The sequence below is a fragment of the Sinohyriopsis cumingii genome, chromosome 3, assembly GCF_028554795.1.
Source record: "Sinohyriopsis cumingii isolate HCF-2022 chromosome 3, ASM2855479v2, whole genome shotgun sequence".
NCBI lineage: Eukaryota > Metazoa > Mollusca > Bivalvia > Unionida > Unionidae > Sinohyriopsis > Sinohyriopsis cumingii.
The window spans coordinates 49,652,655-49,677,792 of NC_142963.1; the positions used below are offsets into that span (position 1 = coordinate 49,652,655).

The 25,138-nt window shown below is 35.7% G+C and overlaps 2 protein-coding genes across 2 annotated transcripts in view; one reads left to right on the forward strand and one right to left on the reverse strand.

The window, feature by feature from the left end:
• The window catches only part of LOC149802826 (uncharacterized), a 349,692-nt gene that overhangs the window by 128,967 nt on the left and 195,587 nt on the right, over positions 1–25,138 (reverse strand). Inside the window, exons 32-35 of the mRNA XM_089952278.1 lie at positions 17,147–17,341; positions 13,387–13,574; positions 5,084–5,303; positions 3,900–4,055 (exon numbers count right to left, since the gene is read on the reverse strand). Coding sequence (XP_089808404.1) covers positions 3,900–4,055; positions 5,084–5,303; positions 13,387–13,574; positions 17,147–17,341 — 759 coding nt within the window. The remainder of the gene's footprint in view (positions 1–3,899; positions 4,056–5,083; positions 5,304–13,386; positions 13,575–17,146; positions 17,342–25,138) is intronic.
• LOC149802827 (uncharacterized) lies at positions 5,706–11,603 on the forward strand. The gene is made up of 2 exons (XM_089952276.1): positions 5,706–6,713; positions 9,041–11,603. The coding sequence occupies exons 1-2, from the start codon at positions 6,065–6,067 to the stop codon at positions 10,120–10,122; spliced, it is 1,731 nt and encodes a 576-aa protein (XP_089808402.1). The 5' UTR covers positions 5,706–6,064; the 3' UTR covers positions 10,123–11,603.

Below are 25,138 nucleotides of genomic sequence, written 5' to 3' on the forward strand. Positions count from 1 at the left end.
AACCAATCAGATGTATGATCACCTCATTAATATGTGTGGACCTCCCTCATTATCATGCTCATGACAGCTATTGATCACATAAGCCAATATCCCTATGTTTTATCAAAATCTAATCAGAAATATTGCCTTCAGTCATAATAAGCTTTGCCAATGAGAAAGCGATTAATATGCATTGATCTCAACCATTATTGAACTTATCTGAAAGCTAGAAGATATTCACACATTATTATCATGGTAATTAGATTATGACTGCATCAAATTGTCAGCCATAAAAATAAAAAAAACAGATCTTAAGGAGTCACAGAGCAACGAGGCAAGCACTGGATTTTCTATTGCCGACAGCAAGAGATAATTCATATATCAATTATCAAATTACTTTGATATTACTCTCATCATGTACCAGTCAATTTTCAGATAATTTACCGGTAATAAAATCCCTATAAGTAACTAAAAAACAAAAGAAATTGTTTAACATTTAAATTTTCTTGATATAAAATGTCATCTTAAGTCATAAACTTAGCTATATTTTGATCAGCTGATTTGTGCATGAATAATCAGTTTCATGACTATCAATGTCAATATCTTCCATGCATGGAGGGAGCAGAGCCCTAAATGTAATTGACAGCTTTGTGCAGTTGTTAAACAATGAACCATCAGTGAAGCAAGAAAAACTCAGCAATAATCAATTCTGGAGTTCAACTTTGCGAATCACAGCAGCAAGGGTTAGTATTTAATTATGTGCACATACTGAAAACACCACATCAACATTAGTCATTCTGGAGTGTATGACATCCATTGACATAGCAGCTCCATCTGTATATAACATTAGGACAAGCTAGAACATAGTCAATATGTTCAATTGAACATTGAGATGGATCTTAAGGAGAGAGCTTCACACCTGTCCGACTGCAAATAACATAACAATCCCAAAAGATGAGAAACCCATGCTGTTTTATCCATATCCAACGGGTCCTACATTTCATCATACAAGAAGATAAAATGCAGTGAATGACTCAAATGCAGGCAGACATGACTATAAACCCTTAGTAAGGTTATCTAGATAATGAAAACTGGAAAAATAAAGAAAATCAGCAAATAAGATGTTTATTTGTTTGTATTGTCTGATCACATATAAAAATTTATTAGCTTTTATCTTATTTCATCTTATCATGATCACTAGATATTAACTAGGACAATGCCGTCAACTGTCTTCATGATCCAGGAATATATATACCGTGTATACTCTCTGATAAGATCAGACTAACTGCAAGCTTCAGAGACCCTGATCTGCCATCACATAATGCACTGGCAGATCTGGGTTGGTGCAGTTTGTTAGGAGTTAACAGTAGAACAAACAGCATAGACCATGATCTGCTGGTGCATTATGCTATGGCAGATCAGGATCTTTGTTGTCTGACCCAACTTATAAAGGAGTACATCAACTAGAGGTGAGGCATCCGCATCGGATGCTTCTGTTGATGACCATTCTGAATCACAGAATGAAAGTCAGAATCTTCATCCAATGACTTGTCATCAATGACTGTATCAGAACTAGGTTCATGCTTCATTGACAAGGCTATAGCATTCCAACCATGAAATTATGTCTGCCAAAAGACCAGTTACAGCAGTATATAGCTGATTATTGCTTTTGAGATGGGGGTTATATATTTATCTACATGGTTTTGCAATAGATCTCATTGTTGAGGGGATCACTGATAATCCAAGGCAATTTGGTATCTATTTTCAGAGCATCATTTTCTTTTGTAAGTGTTTTATTCCCTTTGAAGAGCTAAATTCTTCCTTGGCTGTTTAGAGGATTTTAGTCTCTGGTGGCTTCAAGGCATCTAAATACCACCCCAGGTTGACTTTTGGAATCGAAAGTAGCAGGTGTCATCACACACTGCATAGATACAGCAGAATTTTTAACTGGAGTTACTAGCAACTATTGTAAGCAGATTATATGCGTGTTATTTCCCTTCTCACCTTACCCAGTGGACCAGACTGCTATGCTCTAGATTTGTGAGTGATCATCTGTAACAATTTATTTTTCACATGGTTCTTATTATTTCTTTTATTATGATAAAACACACAAATTGCCAAATAAATTATGTCTATACACCTAAATATCCAACTGATCAGATGGACTGGCTCTTTGTTTTTTGTGCCAGTCTGTTATGTAGTTAGCTGGCATTGGACTAGTGGCAATCTTGTATCTTGTCCACATACTACTTTACAGTTGGACAAACATTATCCCAAACATGATCTCACACCTTATTATAAACATTATCCCAAACATGATCTCAAACCTTATTATAAACATTATCCCAAACATGATCTCACACCTTATTATAAACATTATCCCAAACATGATCTCACACCTTATTATAAACATTATCCCAAACATGATCTCACACCTTATTATTAACATTATCCCAAACATGATCTCAAACCTTATTATAAACATTATCCCAAACATGATCTCACACCTTATTATAAACATTATCACAAACATGATCTCAAACCTTATTATAAACATTATCCCAAACATGATCTCACACCTTATTATAAACATTATCCCAAACATGATCTCACACCTTATTATAAACATTATCCCAAACATGATCTCAAACCTTATTATAAACATTATCACAAACATGATCTCAAACCTTATTATAAACATTATCCCAAACATGATCTCAAACCTTATTATAAACATTATCCCAAACATGATCTCAAACCTTATTATAAACATTATCCCAAACATGATCTCACACCTTATTATAAACATTATCCCAAACATGATCTCACACCTTATTATAAACATTATCCCAAACATGATCTCACACCTTATTATAAACATTATCCCAAACATGATCTCACACCTTATTATAAACATTATCCCAAACATGATCTCAAACCTTATTATAAACATTATCCCAAACTTGATCTCAAACCTTATTATAAACATTATCACAAACATGATCTCAAACCTTATTATAAACATTATCCCAAACATGATCTCAAACCTTATTATAAACATTATCACAAACATGATCTCAAACCTTATTATAAACAGTATCACAAACATGATCTCAAACCTTTTTATAAACATTATCACAAACATGATCTCAAACCTTATTATAAACATTATCACAAACATGATCTCAAACCTTATTATAAACATTATCACAAACATGATCTCAAACCTTATTATAAACATTATCACAAACATGATCTCAAACCTTATTATAAACATTATCACAAACATGATCTCAAACCTTATTATAAACATTATCCCAACCTTATTATAAACATTATCACAAACATGATCTCACAACTTATTAAAAGTATGACAAGCATGATCACAAATATGATTACAAATCTTATCACAGGCATGATCACAAATATGATCAAAAATATAACTGAAAATATCACAGCATGATCACAAATACGATCACAAACCTTGTCACAAACATTTTCACAAGATCTAAAGCCTTATTTCCAATATGATTACAAACATTATCACAAACATGTCATTGAAACTTATTACAAACATCATCAGCATCACAGAAATGATACAAACCTTACTGGAAGCATTATCACTGGCATGATCACAAACCTTATTACAAACATTATCACTGGCATGATCACAAACATAATCACAAACCTTATTTCAAACATTATCACTATCATGATCACCAAACTTATCACAGATATTATCATTGGCATGTTCACATCCTTATTACAAACATTATGATTGGCATGATCACAAACATGATCACAAACCTTATTATACATATTATGACTGGCAGGATCACAAACATGATCATAAACCTTATTACAAACATATGCCTGGCATGATCACAAACCTTATTACAAACATTACAACATTAACTTACTGAGACAGCCAGTGATGTTCTTAGTGTAAGAGGAGATTGTGGATGTCCCATTGGGACACGGTTTGCAGTCAGTCTGATGCATTAAATCCTGGTAGAAGCCTGGTGAGCAGGGCTTACACTGGTCAGTCTCTGCATACATACCTGCTGTACATGGGTCTGTTCAGGATAAAAAGTAAAACTTGCATTATGTTCATCAAAAACTCCAATATCTGACAGTCCAATGCAAAGTTGGAAACCTGTGACTTTCCATGGTATTATGTTAAAGACAACCAACATGAGAACTGCATAGTCACATACATTTGTTGTTTTTATATACTCTGCACACCATTATACTTTTATTCAACATGGTGAATTGTTGTTTGTATTTTCATATTTCAAACCAGTCCCTTTAGACAAGTATAAATCAATACCCTGATTTTCATCTATCATAGAAATCACTGAACAATTATGATTTGAACATTAGATGCCATGGCATTTGGTCTTGCAATTTCTCATGACTGGGAAAAAACACAAAAACAGGAAAAATATCTGCTTTCACTTAAACCAAAATCCAATTTATTGAAGTTCACCTAAATCTTGATCTCCATATTAATGTTTCTCAAACAGAAAACAATAAAGGTGTCAGAAAATAGATTACCATACTTAGATAAGATTACATTTATTAGCATAATGTGAACTGACAGGCATTGGGGGGGGGGGTGCTACAAGCCATAGAAATTAAAAGATCAAACTTAAAACAATTTATCCATGAAAAGATAATACCCCATTCCTCCCTATCTGAGGCACATCAATTAACTATATAGTGACGAATGTGTCATTTATGTCAAAGCATCTCCACCCCCAAACGTTTTTTTTTCAAACTATGAAATGAATTCATAGGAAGGATACTTTTGAAAGGATTACTCCACTTTTGAATAGATTACTCCCATCCCCACCTCCAATGCAAGTATGTATTATTATGAAAGGAATTTATAGTAAAGGTACTTTTGAATGGATTATTCCACTTTTGAATGGATTACTCCCATCCCTACCTATTTTAATGACAATCTGAGTATTAGTAGGAACATTGTTTTATCTAAGAAAGAATTATTAAGGAAGAAAGCACAGCATAACTACTGCATAAATATAGGTAGAGAGAATATACATGTGTTACAATTTATTGTGACTTTGAAAGATATACTTACAGCAGTAAATGGTGGAGTTTTCAATTGCCGATAGCTTCACAAATCCTTCTGGACAGACTTCTTGGCTGCTGATATTGGAAATGCTAAGCAGAGTCAGATTGCCACATGGAGTCAATAAAACAACATGTGGAGGTGTTGGAGTCAAGAATCCCCCTGTCCCACAAGGGAAAGAACTCAGCCGTTGAGCAGAAGAGAATTGAACCCTGGACTTTATGTAAGCCTGCAAGAAAAAGGTTGATGATGAATAGGTTTAATTGTGTAAATGGTGATATTACCATTTTTTATTCTTAAAAATCTTCAATGCTGACGAATATGCATTTGACACACAACTTACACTGAAGTCATTAGCTGATTTAATTTCTGAAGCATAGTACTTGGAACTAAGAAGAGATCTGACTTTGTTTTCATCAAATCTGGACATTATGTTTTCAAATAATGACAGGGAAATATCTTAATATAATCAATATGATGGAATATGTTTTCAAATAATGACAGGGAAATATCTTAATATAATCAATATGATGGAATATGTTTTCAAATAATGACAGGGAAATATCTTAATATAATCAATATGATGGAATAACATTAAGATAAATTGTAATTTAATTGATTAAATATAGTTTGAGTAACACACAGTGCATCATTCTCTAGCCCCTTGATGGGCCCCTCTTTGTATACTATGGTTACTCTGCCAGACATGAGGTCAGTGCAGCTAGTATGTTAATAAGCTAGTAACTAAATTTTGATATTTTTATGTGAACCAATCAGACGACCGAGGTGGAGCACGTGATTAAACATTGTCTGTTGTATGAGGCATTGAGTCAGCAACCGGGATGCCTGTGGAGATGTGTATTTTTCAGTGTAGACGCTGCATTTAACGTAAAAAGTTTTCTGCGGAAAGAAGATACAATCCTTCTTCTGTTTACCTATACTATATGTTACGTGACGTAGTTTGGGGATCATATGTTTATTTAACTCGCAATGGCTTCTCGTAGATCAAGACGAACTGTTAATCGTTTGACCAGCGTCCGCAATACAGAACTTAACCAGAGCACCGTCACTGCGACAAATTCAGTATGGGCAGACATTCCCGAAAATTGGACTGCTTCAAAATTGGTTACAAAGTTAGCTGAGAAGAACATCAAGGTTTCCGTTTCAATTGGAAAGAAGCATCTTCTTCAACTGTACAGAGATAATGTACAGCAAACGGGAGATTTTTCTTCGGATTTAAGAGCATCATCACGTGATCAGACGGATGGTTCATATGTGTCATCACCAGCATCGTCACGTGACCTGCCAGCAGCTGATACACCACGTGATCACAACATGTCGGACATGGCAGCTGTAAAGCAACAGTTAGCCGAATTACAAGCATCTGTCGCCGCAATGACACAATTCTGCACAACTTCTACAATATCACAGCGAAATACAACAGCTTCACATTCTTCATGGGGTCCGGTTGCCGAAGATACATGTCAATCGCATAGTGACTTTAACCTCCAATCGGCTCTTGCTAGGCGCGTGGATGACAACATGAGATTCTCCCAAACATTACAGTATGCTGTACCTGTGGACAAACTCCCGCCGGTGGACATTGTGCCCACCAATATACGCAAGGATATAATCAATGGTAAGCACGTTAATCTTGCCCTACTGCTGATACCGGGAATGGACTCTTTCTCAGAGACTAAAATTATTGACCAGGGAGGCAATCAAATTGTAGTAAAAGGGAATGACCCACGTTTGGCAGGCACATTAACTATTTCTGAATTTCGTAAGGCCTTCTCTAAATACAAAAACGTTCTATGTGAGGTTTATCCGTTTAGGAGGCCTGAATTAGATTCTTATGCTGACTTTATTGATGAACTGCACCAGAAATATAATGGAACTGGTTTTTATGAATATCATAATGCATTTTCCCGCAAGGCTGCCCAGTATTTACTGCAACACAATGTTGTTGTAGATTGGTCTTCCAGGGATACAGAGTTGTTTCTAGCTATTTTCTCTGGTAGAAAGACTGAGGTTTGCATTCATTGCAACAGTACTCTGCATTCAAGTGGATTCTGTCCGGCTAACCTCACAATGCCTTTGAATACTCAACAATTTAAGAGAACTACCAAATATTCGAATTTCAACTCAGCTACTCATACTCCAATGGATCGGCGTGGCCGTCCCATAATTCTGTTCAATGGGAAACAAATTTGTAACAATTTCAACGAGACCTTTTGTAGCAAGCCTAACTGCAGTTTGGTACATGTATGTAAACTGTGCAAGAATGACCACCCTCAGGCCACATGTAATCAGAGAATCAAGAATGATGACCCCATTAAAACTTTAAATCATGCTAAAGAAAATAATAAGGACTGACTCTTTTCTGTTCCTGGTGTGGCACTAGATAAGATACAAAGGAATTATGTTTCTTCCATGCCTACAACTGCCACTACCCCTATAAATGTTGATGTGCTTCTTCAAGAGCTCCAAGCTCACCCTGATGTTGAGTTTGTAACAGATTTAATAAACGGTTTGCGTGAGGGCTTTCATACTGGTATTCAGAGAGAACCTTCAGCAACCTTTGAATGTAAAAATTTAATGTCTGCTAGATCTCAGCCACACGTAGTTCAAGATATTATAGAACAGGAGAAACTAAAGGGATTTCTCATAGGACCTTTTGATTCTTCACCTTACCCCATTTACCGCGTCAATCCAATAGGCATCGTAGAGGGTAAATACTCTAGGAAAAAGAGACTAATTGTTGATCTCTCTGCCCCACATAATAATCAGGAACACTCTAGCCTGAATAGCATGATTGACAAGCAGGAATTTTCCTTGAAATATGTCAAGGTGGATGATGCCATAAAGACAATTAGAAAGGCAGGTAGAGGGGCATGGTTATGTAAATTTGACATTTGCGATGCTTTTAAAATCATCCCCATCCACCCTAGTCTGTGGCCCTATCATGGAATTAAATGGAACAATCAGTATTATTTCTATGTACGTCTAGTGTTTGGTTCTCGGTCTTCACCAAAGATTTTCACCAAGCTGTCACAAGCAATCAGTTGGATTGCAGTGAATAAGTATGGCATTGATAATCTGCTCTACTTGTTGGACGACTTCCTTACAATTGATCACCCACACCACATGGCTGATAGAACCATGGCCATCATGACAATGCTTTTTTCTCGTTTGGGAATCCCACTTGCTTCTCATAAAACTCTTGGTCCGACCACATGTTTGGAATATTTAGGAGTGCTTCTGGATACATTAAACATGCAAGCAAAATTGCCAGAAGAAAAAATAGACAGAATTAGAAACCTTCTCACTCAATTTCTCCAGACAAAATCCGTAACTAAACGTGAACTCTTAAGTCTCCTGGGACACTTGAATTTTGCCTGTCGTGTAAATGTCCCAGGCAGGTCATTTGTCTCTTACTTATTGCAGGTATCAACGTCTGTTAGGGAGCTACATCATCACATACATATTTCCAGAGAATGCAAGAAAGATTTACAAATGTGGAGTGGTTTTCTCAATCAGTGGAATGGAATTTCTCTATTTTATGATGATACTATTTCTGATTCTGCAGATATGGAACTTTACACTGATGCTTCAGGATCAGTTGGTTTTGGAGGTTATTTTAGCGGTCGCTGGTTTGCAAATTCATGGCCAGATGAGTTGAGTCCTTTAGCGGACCATAAACTGTCGATAGCTTTCTGCGAATTGTACCCGAGAGTGGTGGCAGCAGTGTTGTGGGGTCAGGAATGGCAGCAAAAGAAAATACTTTTCCACTGTGACAATGAGACTGCAGTTGCAATCATACAAAAAGGCAGATCTAAGAGTCCTGACATTATGAAATTAATGCGCCGTCTAACTTTGACAGCTGCTACTAATGGCTTTGTCATATATGCTGAACATATACCAGGGAAGAAAAATGCTATAGCTGATGCTTTATCTCGTTTACAGATTACACGATTCCGGCAGCTGGCGCCCACAGCAGCACAACAACCATGCGAGTGCCCTCCTCCAGCAAAACTACTGCTCACCTAGAGCCTACCATAAATTTCTTGTGGGACTCATCTTTGACCACGAACACCAGATCTGCATATTCAACAGGCTTCCAAACCTTCAGGTCTTTCTTGCTAATGGTAGGATTATGGGTTCCAGGATCTAGTTTGCCCCCTGTTGTAAATGAGGACACCTTGATTTACTTTGTTGCGCATTGTACGCAGATGCTGCACCTGACGTATCAAACTATAAAACTTTATCTAGCCGGTATTCGGCATTCATATTTACATCTTGGTGTTCACACACCATTAACTAATAGTAGCTCTTTAATTAGATTACAGAATATATTGAAAGGAGTCAGAAAGGTACAATGTGACTACAGACAGAAACGACTTCCGATTACATATGATATATTGTGTGACATATGGCAGTGTTTGCAACACTATGGACTGAGTGAGTACACCAAACTCTTACTACAGACTGCCTGTGCACTTGCTTTTTATGCTTTTTTGAGGTGTGGAGAATTTACTATTTATGGTGCCCATTTTTCTGCAACATACAATTTGTGTCTGTCGGATATAATATTCCATAAGGATAAGCGCCTATTCATTCTGCATCTTAGGGCATCTAAGACTGATGTTTTCCGCCAAGGGGTTGATATCAGTATTTATGCTATGAACGGTGATGTCCTTATATGCCCATACCGTGTGATGAAGAAATTCCATTGTATTCGGTTATTAGCTGGAGCTCGCCCTTCTGATCCTCTGTTTCTCATGGACAATGGTCGCGCTTTAAGTAGAACTTTCTTTATCACTACCATTAAGAACGTTTTGTCCAGGTTAGGTTATGATTCACATCGTTATAATGGGCACTCCTTCCGCATAGGGGCGGCTACCAGTGCAGCTAGGGCTGGAATTCCAGACCATCTTATTCAAACCTTAGGTCGATGGTCCTCTAATACATATTGTAGATATATTCAGGTGCACCCAGACAGAATTAACTTTGCACAGCGACAGATGTCACAGCGTGTGCTTCACTAGTTGTGTCAATAAGTGCAATATTCATTTCTTTACTGTATCATCTATTAGGGGACATATGAATTCCAAACTGGCTATCTAATGCATATATCTAACATTTCTACGTTTATGCACAACAGGTGTATCATGCAATTCCAACCTTATTTCATGCATTTTCAATCATTATTATCCATATATATACTTACGTTTACTTTAAATTGGGGGCCTTCGTTACAGTCACACTGTTCCATAGCCACAGCGCTCCCTTCACTTTGTTTGGGCCATTGCCAAGTTTCAGGCATTCATAACTTTGCTTTTGAACCCCCAATTTGTGTCAGTACTTAAATGTACTCAACTATTATGCCCATATATACTTCATACCCGCTTCCTAAGGTGCATGTATGGAGTATCGGCTGATGTTTGTTATCATGGCATCCTCAGGATCAGACTTGTCGAGTTTCGGTTATCAGTGTCCCTATATACCAAGTATCAGCCACTTGCGGCTCCACATACAGGTGTCGGACACACTTCACAACCCTACAAACTCCCACAAGTCTCTCTTCCTGAGTAATTCCTATAGAACAAACAATTCAGAGCTAGGCTGGTGCAGTGTGCTGTGACAGGACTTGCCCCCGTTATGCCAAAGATTATTTTATATGTATAATAAAGTGTATATTGAACCTGGGTATTGTGTGTTATTTAAATTGTAATTTAATTGATTAAATATAGTTTGAGTAACACACAGTGCATCATTCTCTAGCCCCTTGATGGGCCCCTCTTTGTATACTATGGTTACTCTGCCAGACATGAGGTCAGTGCAGCTAGTATGTTAATAAGCTAGTAACTAAATTTTGATATTTTTATGTGAACCAATCAGACGACCGAGGTGGAGCACGTGATTAAACATTGTCTGTTGTATGAGGCATTGAGTCAGCAACCGGGATGCCTGTGGAGATGTGTATTTTTCAGTGTAGACGCTGCATTTAACGTAAAAAGTTTTCTGCGGAAAGAACCACCTACCTCCCCTCCTTCCACCATGTCATTCATTTTGGGGCATTACCTGTATGGCATATTGTTCCAGTCTGTTCTCGGGCCTATTGCCCGGGCCATTGCCAAGTTTCAGGCATTCATAACTTTGCTTTTGAACCCCCAATTTGTGTCAGTACTTAAATGTACTCAACTATTATGCCCATATATACTTCATACCCGCTTCCTAAGGTGCATGTATGGAGTATCGGCTGATGTTTGTTATCATGGCATCCTCAGGATCAGACTTGTCGAGTTTCGGTTATCAGTGTCCCTATATACCAAGTATCAGCCACTTGCGGCTCCACATACAGGTGTCGGACACACTTCACAACCCTACAAACTCCCACAAGTCTCTCTTCCTGAGTAATTCCTATAGAACAAACAATTCAGAGCTAGGCTGGTGCAGTGTGCTGTGACAGGACTTGCCCCCGTTATGCCAAAGATTATTTTATATGTATAATAAAGTGTATATTGAACCTGGGTATTGTGTGTTATTTAAAAGACAAAGCTAACTTAAGTGAAAAACTTTAACCTCAACATTTTCTCAGTGAACCCTCTGTGTTGATATGAGCATATGTATCAGACATTCATGTCATGTTCTATATCGCCTTTGCCATTTTTGGCACCAGATATTTGCTTTTATCTTGATATAATTGATGAAGTGGAAACATTTTGTTATGTATTAAGTGAGAAGAATATGTGTTCAACAGTTTTTGACTCTGAGTAATGGAGAAAATGTAGATCTTGCAACAACACCACACAAAAAAAAACCACAAAAACATTTTAAAAGCAATTGCCCTTAATCCTTTACTTATAATAAAGATGTGGACTGATGACCCAACTGCAAAAATTCTACTGGTTAAGGACACTGGCTGAAAATGGTAAGTCTTGTAGTGAAACCCCTGTGTTGATATGACCATACATTCAGGAGGAGTAGAAATAACAAGATTTTGAAGATGGCCATTGTGTTGGCCATATATTGGATATCAGATTGGCACCATTTTCATCTGGACCAACTAGACATCATACAAAATCTTTTGAGTAAAAACCCAATATCGATGTACCCATCCATTCTGGAGGAGTAGCAATAACAACATTTTTAAGACGGTCACTAGACCATAGGACGAATGTGCGTGTAAAGTTTCAAGGCAGTCATCCAAGTAGTTTAGGAGTAGTAGTGGTGACATACTTGTCCTAACATGTGGACATATGATGGACAACCGGTTATCCCATAGGCTTTTCTGGTCTATGACCAGTAGATCTATTAAAATAATGTAACCTCAGACTTTTCCACTTTGGAATAAAGATCTCCAAAACTGTATTAAAAAAGCTTTAAATAAGGTCTGACACACAGAATTGAAACAAAACGTTAAATTTTTCATTCTTAGAATTTATAATGTTAAAAAAAACATTAACCTATTGTCCACATCCAGCCAACCTTGAAATTCATAGTTCCTTCATGCTACTTATTAATCAAAACACAAACTTTAACCTGCTGTATACATGGAACAAACTTTAAACACAAAATTAAAACCTGCTGTGTACATGGAACAAACCTTCAACACAAAATTAAAATCCATTGTTTACGTGGAACTAACCTTAAACACAAAAGTAAAACCTGATGTATACAAGGATCAAACCTTGAAAAAAAAAATAACCTGCCATATACACAGAACAAACCCTAAATACAAATTTTAACCTATTCTATACATGGAACAAACCTTAAACACAAACTTTATCTTGCTCTATACATACAGTAAACCTGAAACACAAACTTTAAAATGTTGTCTACATATAGCAAACACAAACATGCTGTCTACAGCCTCTGACACCAACAATGGCACTGACACTGGTGCTAGTGATGCCTGGGTCATAACATAAGCTCAACCAGTACTTTATACAGATTTGCTAAAAATAACACAATTTTCTTGTCTATACTCTATATATTATTATAGTGAATACAAACAATGAGAGTGTAGTTGTTGTTGTAGGGTTTAACGCCATTTTTCAGCACACGATAGGCTATACATGGCGGCCAGTATTAATGGTGGAGGAAGAACCCGGGAAAACCCCAGAAAGAACCACCGACCCACGAGAAGCTACTGGCAAGCTTTCTCACATACCCACATTGGCTGAATCCGAGACTTGAACCCATGCAGACAGAGGTGAGATGGCAGTGATCCATAACAGAGAGCACTTTAGACCACTCGGCCACTCAGGGCCCCATGAGAGTGTAGAAAGATAAAACAGTCTGCTTACCACTTTTCCACTGATTTGTATGTCAATGTTTGATGCTGTGACATTGACAGCTTCTGTGCAGTTCTCCTTAAACAACTCTAGGAGTTTCTTTTCAAATGTCAGTGGAATAGAACAGCTATTATAAGAGTTGATGTATGGCACAGAGAAGTTCCAGGCAGTGAAGACCTCCTGGTAAGGATACTGACCACCTACAATAAAATATTAACTAAGTAAAATGTTGCTTTCTACAACAAAATATCTGTAAAAAATATGTTAAAAATATTAATTGATGGATATATAGATATATATATGCTATCATCTTTACATGTTTGTAACTGCAAACTGCAAAGACTCAATCTGCCACTGGACAAAATTAGTTGTGGTGGTGGACATACTAGAAATCAGATTGACACCATTTTCATTAGGGACAATCCAGATAGCACAAAAAGTCTTATGCTGATATGACTATCAATTCAGACAGAGTAGTAGTAAGAATAGTTTCTAAATGGCAGAAGTCATACTGGATGTGCAAGTGGGAATCTTTTCAATCAGGACAAACTAAACATTAATCAGGTGAAAATTCAATGCCATTATTTTTTGGAAGCAAAAAGATTTTAACGATGGTTGGTGTGGTGACCATTTGGTCATCAGGTCAAACCAGACATCGTAAGAAACCTTTTACTTAAAAGTCGATGTTGAGATGAACAGCCATTCTGGAGGTGTAGTGATATCAAGATTTTTCTGATGGCTGCTGTTGTGGCCATATTGGAAGTCCAAGCATCACTATTTTCCTTTAGGAGCAACAAGACAATGGGATGAATGTGTATGACAAGATTTATGGCAAGGAGGAGTAATAACAACAAAATTTGCGCTGACAAGATTTTCAAGATGGACATTGTAGAGGCCATACTGGATGTGTGAGGAGCACCATTTTAATTTTAGGACAACTAGACATCCCAAGTCTTTTGGTGAAAACCTCATGTCAATATGACTTTGCATTCAGGAGAAGTAGTGATAACAAGATTTTTAAGATGGCTGCTGTGGGGGCTTTTTTGGTCATCAGCCCCACTTTCATTTATTACAGCTAGAAATCTTAAGTCTAAAGTGAAAAAAAAATGCTAAACATATATGACCAATCATTCAAGAGTAACGATAACACGATTTTCAATATGACCACTGTGGTGTCCACACTGGATGTGCAAGTGGCACCAGTTTCATTAAGCACAACTAGAACAAAAAGGACCAACAAGACAAAGTAAAAAGGCTTCTGCTGAAAACCACATGTCCATATGGCATTCTGTACAGGAGGATGGCTGCTGTGAGAAGCAGTAATAACAAGATTTCAAGATGGCTGCTGTGGTGGCCATACTCGACATCAGATTGGTACCATTTTCATTTGGGACCAAGTAGACATTGTAAGAAATCATCTGGTGAAAAATAAATGTTGATTATGACTTCAGAGGTTCAGGAGGAGTAAAAATAATGCAATTTTCAAGACAGCTGTCATGGTGGCCATACTGGATGTTCATTTAGTCCCAACTAGAAGTCATTTTAGTGAAAAACACATTCTGATATGACCATCCATTCAGGAATGGTGACACAATTTTTTAAATGGCAGCTGTTATCATAATATTTAACAAGTTTCATGGCAATCTACAAAAATCCATAGGAATAGTTGCAATAATGAGATTGTGTGCCAGACAGCTGCATAGACATGAGATTGTGTGCCAGACGGATGCATGGACATGTGATTGTGTGCCAGACAAATTAATGGACATGAGACTGTGTTGCTGACAGATGCACAGACATGATATTGTGTGCCAGACAGATACATAGACATGAGATTGTGTGCCAGACAGAGGTACAGACATGAGATTCTGTACCAGACAGATGCATGGACATGTGATTTTATGTCAGACAGATGCATGGACATGAGATTGTGTGTAAGACAAATGCATGGATGACATGATATTGTGTGCCAGAAGGATGCATGGACATGTGATTGTGTGCCAGACAGATGCATGGATGACATGAGATTGTGTGCCAGACAGATGCATGAACAACATGAGATTATGTACCAGAAGGATGCACAGACATGAGATTGTGTACCAGACAGATTAATGGACAACATGAGATTGTGTTTCAGACAGATGCATTGACATGAGATTAAGTACTAGACAGATGCATGGACAAACATTGTGTGCTAGACAGATGCATGGACATGAGATTGTGTGCTAGACAGATGCATGGACATGAGATTGTGTGCCAGACAGATGCATGGACATGATATTGTATGCCAGAAGGATGCATGGACATGTGATTGTATGTAAGACAAATGCATGGATGACATGAGATTGTGTGCCAGACAGATGCATGGATGACATGAGACTGTGTGCCAGACAGATGCATGAGTGACATGCGATTGTGTGCCAGACAGATGCATGAACAACATGATACTGTGTGCCAGAAGGATGTATGGACATGAGATTATGTGACAGACAGATGCATGGACATGTGATTGTGTGCCAGACAGATACACAGACATGAGATTGTGTGCCAGAAAAAGGTACAGACATGAGACTCTGTACCAGACAGATGCATGGACATGTGATTGTATGCCAGACAGATGCATGGACATGAGATTGTGTACCAGACAGATACATGGGCAAGTGTGATTGTGTGCCAGACAAATGCATGGACATGAGGATTACTATATAATCATCTTTAGTTTGGCATAAAGACTTTAACCCTACACCCACCTAAAGTTTCAACAGCTGCTCACTGTGACCTTGACCTTCAAACCTCCTTTGTCATCAATATTGAAGATGTTCTTTAATCTCTGATCATATCTGCATGTGGACTATGACCAAGATCCACTGATGAAAATAGGATATACTGCCAACGAAACAAATTTAACCAAATTGCTGATGCCAGTTAGCCACTCAGACCTGATAAATGACATGTCTCACTGAGACAAAATGATAAAAGTGACTTAGCTGAAGATCAAGTAGTGACTCCCTGATTAGCGTGCTATAAATATATTCAGCCCAATGTTGAGCTTTATAATCAGCAATAACTGTCATTTTTATGTAATCTATTTTAAGCTTTTTTTTGTTGTTTCTTGTTCATTAAACTATCTTTCATGTTTAAAACAAGGTCTAATCCTTGACATTTATCTGATAACATAGATTGGATATTGAAGGTTCATCTGAAACACTAGCCGTGTGCCATGACATCATGGAAAGTTCGAGAACGCATGTTTTACTAATGGGGATATCTCCATCAGGTGATGTTATAAATTTGACAATGCAAATGATGGTTATTTACAATAGGTACTCAGAAGTGCTTTCATGGATAAATGAAAGGCTATTAAAAAATGCTTACACTGAAATACAGAAGCACTGTATTGTATCTACACAGACTCTAGATGTTTGGTATCACTCCAGTTTTGTCATGTTGCTATTTGCATTTGTATTATTGTGTTCATTTTCTTCAGTTTACAATTTGACCATCTACTAAAGCATTCACTTGATTAAAGACTTAAATAAAAATCTTAATAACTGGAAATGATACCAAACATTAACAGTTGGAGTAGATAAAATACAGTATCATCTGCATCATAAAGTATTTTCACAGCCGTGGGTAATGTTGGGGGGTGGGTGATCCACATGTATTCGTATGATGGAAAGGGTTCAACCTAGCTACTTCAAACTAATGGCTCATTATCTTGTGCATTTTGTATTAAATTCTTGAAAAATGTTTTGAATAAAATCTTACTTACCAACACAGTCTGGTACATGATTGTGTGGTATCCATGTTCCATTTTCAGTGCATGTGTAATTTGTTGCCGAGTCAACAAATCTATATCCCTTATCACATGTCATTACACAGATTACGCTGCTGCTGTCCGTGTTGTGGTTACACAATTTGGTGCCATGTCGCGGAATGCTCAGGCTCCAGTCAGGGCATCCATTAGCTATGTGAGGAAAGAATCTATTTAAAATTTCTATGCCTGTATAGTCTAAAGTATCTGTGTATGAATAGGGCTTCATGGCATGTCAGCACAATACTGACTATGACTATATAGTGCCAATTAAAGTTTAGTTCTACAAAAGTAAAATAAAATAAACTGCAAATATTGTTAGGAAGATAAACTCTCTAAAATAAGCATGTAGTCCTACAAGACAGAAGATAAAAAAGGTAAAGCTGTTAAAATTCTTTAAATGTAAATTTAATAAAAATAAAAGTAACAATTATAACATTATTAAAATATAGATTCAACACATTTTTTTAAAACTACATTCTTTAAAAAAGATTTCCAAAATTTCCTCTGGTGCTGCAGCTTCTTGGCTGAGTTGACAGACAAGAATGTGCTCCACTGTCAATGGACACTGGTAGGGTTGACTGAGTTCAAAAATAAAAACTTTCACACGATATAAGTCAATACACTTGACAAGAATGTGCTCCACTGTCAATAGACACTGGTAGGGTTGACTGAGTTCAAAAATAAAAACTTTCACATGATACAAGTCAATACACTTGACAAGAATGCGATCCAATGTCAATGGACACTGGTAGGGTTGGCTGAGTTCATATAAAAACTTTCACATGATATAAGTCAATACACTTGGCAAGAATGTGCTCCACTGTCAATGGACACTGGTTGGGTAAGCACTCTGATTGAGATTCACCCTTCAGCAGGGACGCATGAGTCAGGTACAGATGTTCTATATGCAAGCACCCCATCACTGTGATATCTTCTATATGTTGTAGTGTATATACTCACTTAGAAGATGAACCCATCTGCAAACTGCAGAGACCCAGATCTGCCGTGCATAATGTGCCAGCATATCTGGGTCTGTGAAATTTGTTATGAGTTATCAGGAGAGCAAACAATATACACCTTGATCTGTAGACACATTAAGCAATGGTAGATCAGGGTCTGTGTTGTTTGCAGCTTGACATGACTTATAAGCAGGTATATACAGTATGTCACTCTCCAATAAGGTTTGTAATTTTAAAATAGATGGTTTGCATTATTAGACTGGTTTTAGAATCTTACCAGTACTTCTTTCATTGTGAAATTTGGAACAAATTAATAAACAATTCATATCATAATAATTACAACTTATTTCCTCAAACAGTGTTTTGTGCCAAAAACCAGTTTCATCCAAGATTCTATGATTGGAAATCTTAAACTTCATCAGATGTAAATACTAATTCCTAGATAAAAGTAATAAGTAGTTTTCCAATATTCAAATCTTGTTTTAAACAAAAGTAAAATGTCCAAAAGAGGACAAAATTTCCCAGACTGCCATTCCTGTATACAAAAGTCTTTTAAAGTTTCTGTTATCATACGTTTTGGTCCTTTTAGCTTATTGATAAATTCATAATAGAGGAAGACTGGTCTCCCAACAGTTATCAAAATTCCTTATGCCTGGGTACTCTGATTACTCAAAGATGATACAAAGTTCTAAACTGCTTCTATGTGTGCCTACTCCAAAATAAAAGTAACTTCCCTGGGTCCCATGTATGTTTTATTGGAACAGCCCTAAGTAGATTTCAATGAGACACCAGGTAATAGGGAAAATTAGTTCAGTTGGTAACTTAAAGGCAGCTGTCTGCCAAGCTGAGAATGTGGTTCCATACTGGAAGCATTCTTTATTTTTTTTTAAATTTTCATGTTTTATTTTGTTGCAAACTTTAGCTTTAATTTTACAATGCAACTTGAATCATTTTAAGTTGACTAACAAGTTGGAATGTTCACAGTTGATGCCTAGGAGCTATTTTGTATCTTTGTTTTCATACAATTGTAATATATATTTGTATCCTTGTTTTCATACAATCTTAATATATATTGTATCCTTGTTTTCAAAACAATCTTAATATATATTTGCATCCTTGTTTTCAAAACAATCTTAATATATATATATATATATATATATATATATATATATATATATATATATATATATATATATATATATATATATATATATATGTATCCTTGTTTTCATATAACCTTAATATATATTTGCATCCTTGTTTTCAAAACGATCTTAATATATATTTGTATCCTTATTTTCAAAAGAATCTTAAAATATATATATGTATCCTTGTTTTCATACAACCTTAATATATATTTGTATCATTGTTTTCATAAGAATCTTAAAATATATATTTGTATTCTTGTTTTCATACAACCTTAATATATCGTTGTATTCTTGTTTTCATACAATCTTAATATATGTTTGTATCCTTGTTTTCATACAATCATAATATATATTTGTATCCTTGTTTTCATACAATCTTAATACATATATGTATCCTTGTTTTCATACAATCTTAATATATATTGTATCCTTGTTTTCAAAACAATCTTAATATATATTTGTATCCTTGTTTTCAAAACAATCTTAATATATATATGTATCCTTGTTTTCATACAACCTTAATATATATTTGTATCCTTGTTTTCAAAACAATCTTAATATATATATGTATCCTTGTTTTCATACAATCTTAATATATGTATATATATATATATATATATATATATATATATATATATATATATATATATATATATATGTATATGTATCCTTGTTGTTATACAATCTTAATATATATTTGTATCCTTGTTTTCATACAATCTTAATATACATTTGCATCCTTGTTTTCAAAAGAATCTTAAAATATATATATGTATCCTTGTTTTCATACAACCTTAACATATATTTGTATCCTTGTTTTTATACAATCTTAATATATGTATATGTATCCTTGTTGTTATACAGTCTTAATATATAGTTGTATCCTTGTTTTCATACAATCCTAATATACATTTGTATCCTTGTTTTCGAAAGAATCTTAAAATATATATAGATATATATATATATATATATCCTTGTTTTCATACAACCTTAATATATATTTGTATCCTTGTTTTTATACAATCTTAATATATATATATGTATCCTTGTTGCTATAGTCTTAATATATATTTGTATCCTTGTTTCCATACAATCTTAATCTACACTTGTATCCTTGTTTTCAAAAGAACCTTAATAAATATATATATATATATATGTGTATATATATATATATATATATATATATATATATATATATATATATATATATATATATATATATATATATATATATATATGTATCCTTGTTTTCATATAACCTTAATATATATTTGTATCCTTGTTTTCAAAACAATCTTAAAATATATATTTGTATTCTTGTTTTCATACAACCTTAATATATATTTGTATCCTTGTTTTCATATAATCTTATTATATATTTGTATCCTTGTTTTCATACAATCTTAATATATATTTGTATCCTTGTTTTCATACAATCTTAATATATATTTGTATCCTTGTTTTCATACAGTCTTAATATATATTTGTATCCTTGTTTTCATACAATCTTAATATATATCCTTGTTTTCAGAATTTTAACTGTAAATGTCACTATATCTGCAACAAATTATTTTTTGACCACAATTGGAGCTCATTTACCTGCCAAGTATTTTTGTTGAGATATGTAGCTATTATTTTTAGCTCTGTTAAGTGATCTTCAGAAAAATCAGGAGACTGTAACCTACTTGATGGGAAGAAGTTATGATAAATACTCAAAGTATCAGATCTTGGAGAGAAGGGGAGGCTATTTAGTATGCTGAAGCACACTCAAATATGAAACTATTTATTTAAGAATGTATCTCAATCAAGCCAAACTTCCCACATGCATGGAAGAAAGTATAATTTGTCAAATATACAAAGAAAGGTGCTGTAATGATTCCAAAAATTACTGAGGCCTTTCATTCTAATCAGGCATTTGCTATCATCTTGAATAGCAGATGAACATCATGGTCAGCTTAAAGGGAGGTAATAGATGTAACTCAATCTGGCTTCTGTTGTAAGGGGTATTCTTCTGCAGATAACACGTTCATACTTCAAACACTGGTGCAACATATATTTAAGTATACCTGGATGCATATTTTATTGCCTTTTAATTCTTTTTTTTAGGTGTATTTGATTCAACAGATAACTCAAAAGTTATTAAAGGCTTAGCAAAGAAGGGTACCATATATACTTCCTTATAAGTCGAGTACAACTACAGACTGCATAGACCCAGATCTGCCATTGCATAATGTGCAGATAAATCTGGATCTGTGCAGTTTGTTGGGAGTAATCAGTAGAACAAACAATATATACCCTGATATGCAGGCACATTGTGCTATGGCAGATCAGGATCTTTCTTGTTTCAGTTTGACTTATAAGCAATTACACATGGCATAAAAGGCAAGTTTTTAAGTATTATATCATCAATGTAGAATAAAGTTTTTGCATACGTGTCTGAGTTGATCAACAGTAGTATAGGTTATATTCTACATTCTCTGATTTCTTTTATTTATTGACAAATGATCCAACTGCCATATCATGACAGAAATATAAACAAAGAATATTTATTAATGTCTTGTATTTCCATATATTATTGTCTTCTCTCTCATATGAATATTTTAAGGCATCATGATATAGTTTAGCACTGACTATGCTGATACTTAAGGAGGTATTCTTGCATTTATATAATTTAACATGTAACAATACAATATTACCAGCAGTAATACAGTGATGTAACAATGCAATGTTGCAATCAGTAATAACATGTAACAATGCATGTCAACAGCAGTAACACTGATGTAACAATGCATGTCAACAACTGTAATACCATGATGTAACAATGCAATGTCACCAGTAACACCATATTGTAACTATGCAATGTCACAAGCAGTAATAACATGTAATAATGCATGTCAACAGCAGTAACATGATTCAACAATGCATGTCAACAGCAGTAACACTGATTCAACAATGCATGTCAACAGCAGTAACACCATACTATAACAATGCAATGTCACCAGCAGTAACACCATGACGTAACAATGCAATGTCACGAGCAGTAATGCCATGATATAAAAATGCAATGTCACCAGCAGTAATACCATGATGTAACAATGCAATATCACCAGCAGTAACACCATGATGTAACTATGCCATGTCACCAGTAGTAACACCATCATATAACAATGCAATGTCGCCAGCAGTAACACCATGATGTAACAATGTAATGTCACTAGCAATACCACCATCATATAACAATGCAATGTCACCAGTAACATCATGATGTAACAATGCAATGTCACCAGCAGTAATACCATGATGTAACTATGTAATGTCACCAGTAGTAACACCATGATGTAACTATGCCATGTCACCAGTAGTAACATCATCATATAACAATGCAATTTCACCAGCAGTAAACCCATAATGTAACAATGCAATGTTGTCAGCAGTAATACCATGATGTAACAATGCAGTGTCACCAGCAGTAACACCATGATGTAAAAATACAATATTGCCAGCAATAATACCATGATGTATTAATGCAGTCACCAGCAACAGCACCATGATGTAACAATGAATGACAACAGCAGTAACACCTAGATGTAACAATGCACTGTCACCAGTAATAACATCATGACGTATCAATGCATGTCAGCATAAGTAACATTATGATATAACAATGCATTGTCACCAGCAGTAACACCATGATGCAACAATTCATTGTCACCAGCAGTAACATGATATAACAATGCAATGTCACCAGCAATAACACCATGATGTAACAATGCATGACACCAGCAGTAACAAAAGTTATAACAATTCAATGTCACCAGCAGTAACACCATGATGTAACAATGCAATATCACCAGCAACATAACCCATATATAACAATGCAATGTCACCAGCAGTAACACCATGATGTGACAATGCAATGCTGCCAGCAGTTTTACCATTAAATAGCAATGCAATGTCATCAGCAGTAACACCATGATGTGACAATGCAATGTTGCCAGCAGTTTCACCATTATATAATAATGCAATGTCACCAGCAGTAACACCATTATGTAACAATGCAATGTCACCAGCAGTAACACCATGATGGAACAATGCAATGTTGCCAGTAACAACCCAATTATGGAACAATGCAATGTCACCAGCAGTAACACCATGATGCAACAATACATTGTCACCAGCAGTAACATGATATAACAATGCAATGTCACCAGCAATAACACCATGATATAACAATGCATGACACCAGCAGTAACAAAAGATATAACAATTCAATGTCACCAGCAGTAAAACCATGATGTAACAATGCAATGTCACCAGCAACATAACCATTATATAACAATGCAATGTCACCAGCAGTAACACCATGATGTTACAATGCAATGTCACCAGCAGTAACACCATGATGGAACAATGCAATGTTGCCAGCAATAACCCAGTGATGGAACAATGCAATGTCACCAGCAGTAACACCATAATGGAACATAGCAATGTTGCCAGCAGTTTCACCATCATATAACAATGCAATGTCACCAGCAGTAACACCATGATTAACAATGCAATGTCACCAGCAGTAACACCATGATGGAACAATGCAATGTTGCCAGCAGTTTCACCATTATATAACAATGCAATGTTGCCAACAGTTTCACCATTATATAACAATGCAATATCACCAGCAATAACACCATGATATAACAATGCAATGTTGCCAGCAGTTTCACCATTATATAACAATGCAATGTTACCAGCAATACCACCATTATATAACAATGCAATGTCACCAGCAGTAAAACCATGATGTAACAATGCAATGTCACCAGCAACATAACCATTATATAACAATGCAATGTCACCAGCAGTAACACCATGATGTGACAATGCAATGATGCCAGCAGTTTCACCATTATATAACAATGCAATGTCACCAGTAGTAACACCATGATGAAACAATGCAATGTCACCAGCAGTAACACCATGATGGAACAATGCAATGTCACCAGCAGTTTCACCATTATATAACAATGCAATGTCACCAGCAGTAACACCATGATGTAACAATGCAATGTTGCCAGCAATAACCCAATGATGGAACAATGCAATGTCACCAGCAGTAACACCATGATGGAACAATGTAATGTTGCCAGCAGTTTCACCATCATATAACAATGCAATGTCACCAGCAGTAAAACCATGATGCAACAATGCAATGTCACCAACAGTAACACCATGATGGAACAATGCAATGTTGCCAGCAGTTTCACCATTATATAACAATGCAATGTCATCAGCAGTAACACCATGATGGAACAACGCAATGTTGCTAGCGGTTTCAACATTATATAACAATGCAATGTCACCAGCAGTAATACCATGATGGAACAATGCAATGTTGCCAGCAGTTTCACCATTATATAACAATGCAATGTTGCCAACAGTTTCATCATTATATAACAATGCAATATCACCAGCAATAACACCATGATGTAACAATGCAATGTTGCCAGCAGTTTCACCATTATATAACAATGCAATGACACCAGCAATACCACCATTATATAACAATGCAATGTCACCAGCAGTAACACCATGATGTAACAATGCAATGTTGCCAGCAATAACCCAATGATGTAACAATGCAATGTTGCCAGCAGTAACACCAAGATGTAACAATGCAAAGTTGCCAGCAGTTTCACCATTATATAACAATGCAATGTCACCAGCAATACCACCATTATATAACAATGCAATGTCACCAGCAGTAACACCATGATGTAACAATGCAATATTGCCAGCAATAACCCAATGATGGAACAATGCAATGTCACTAGCAGTAACATCAT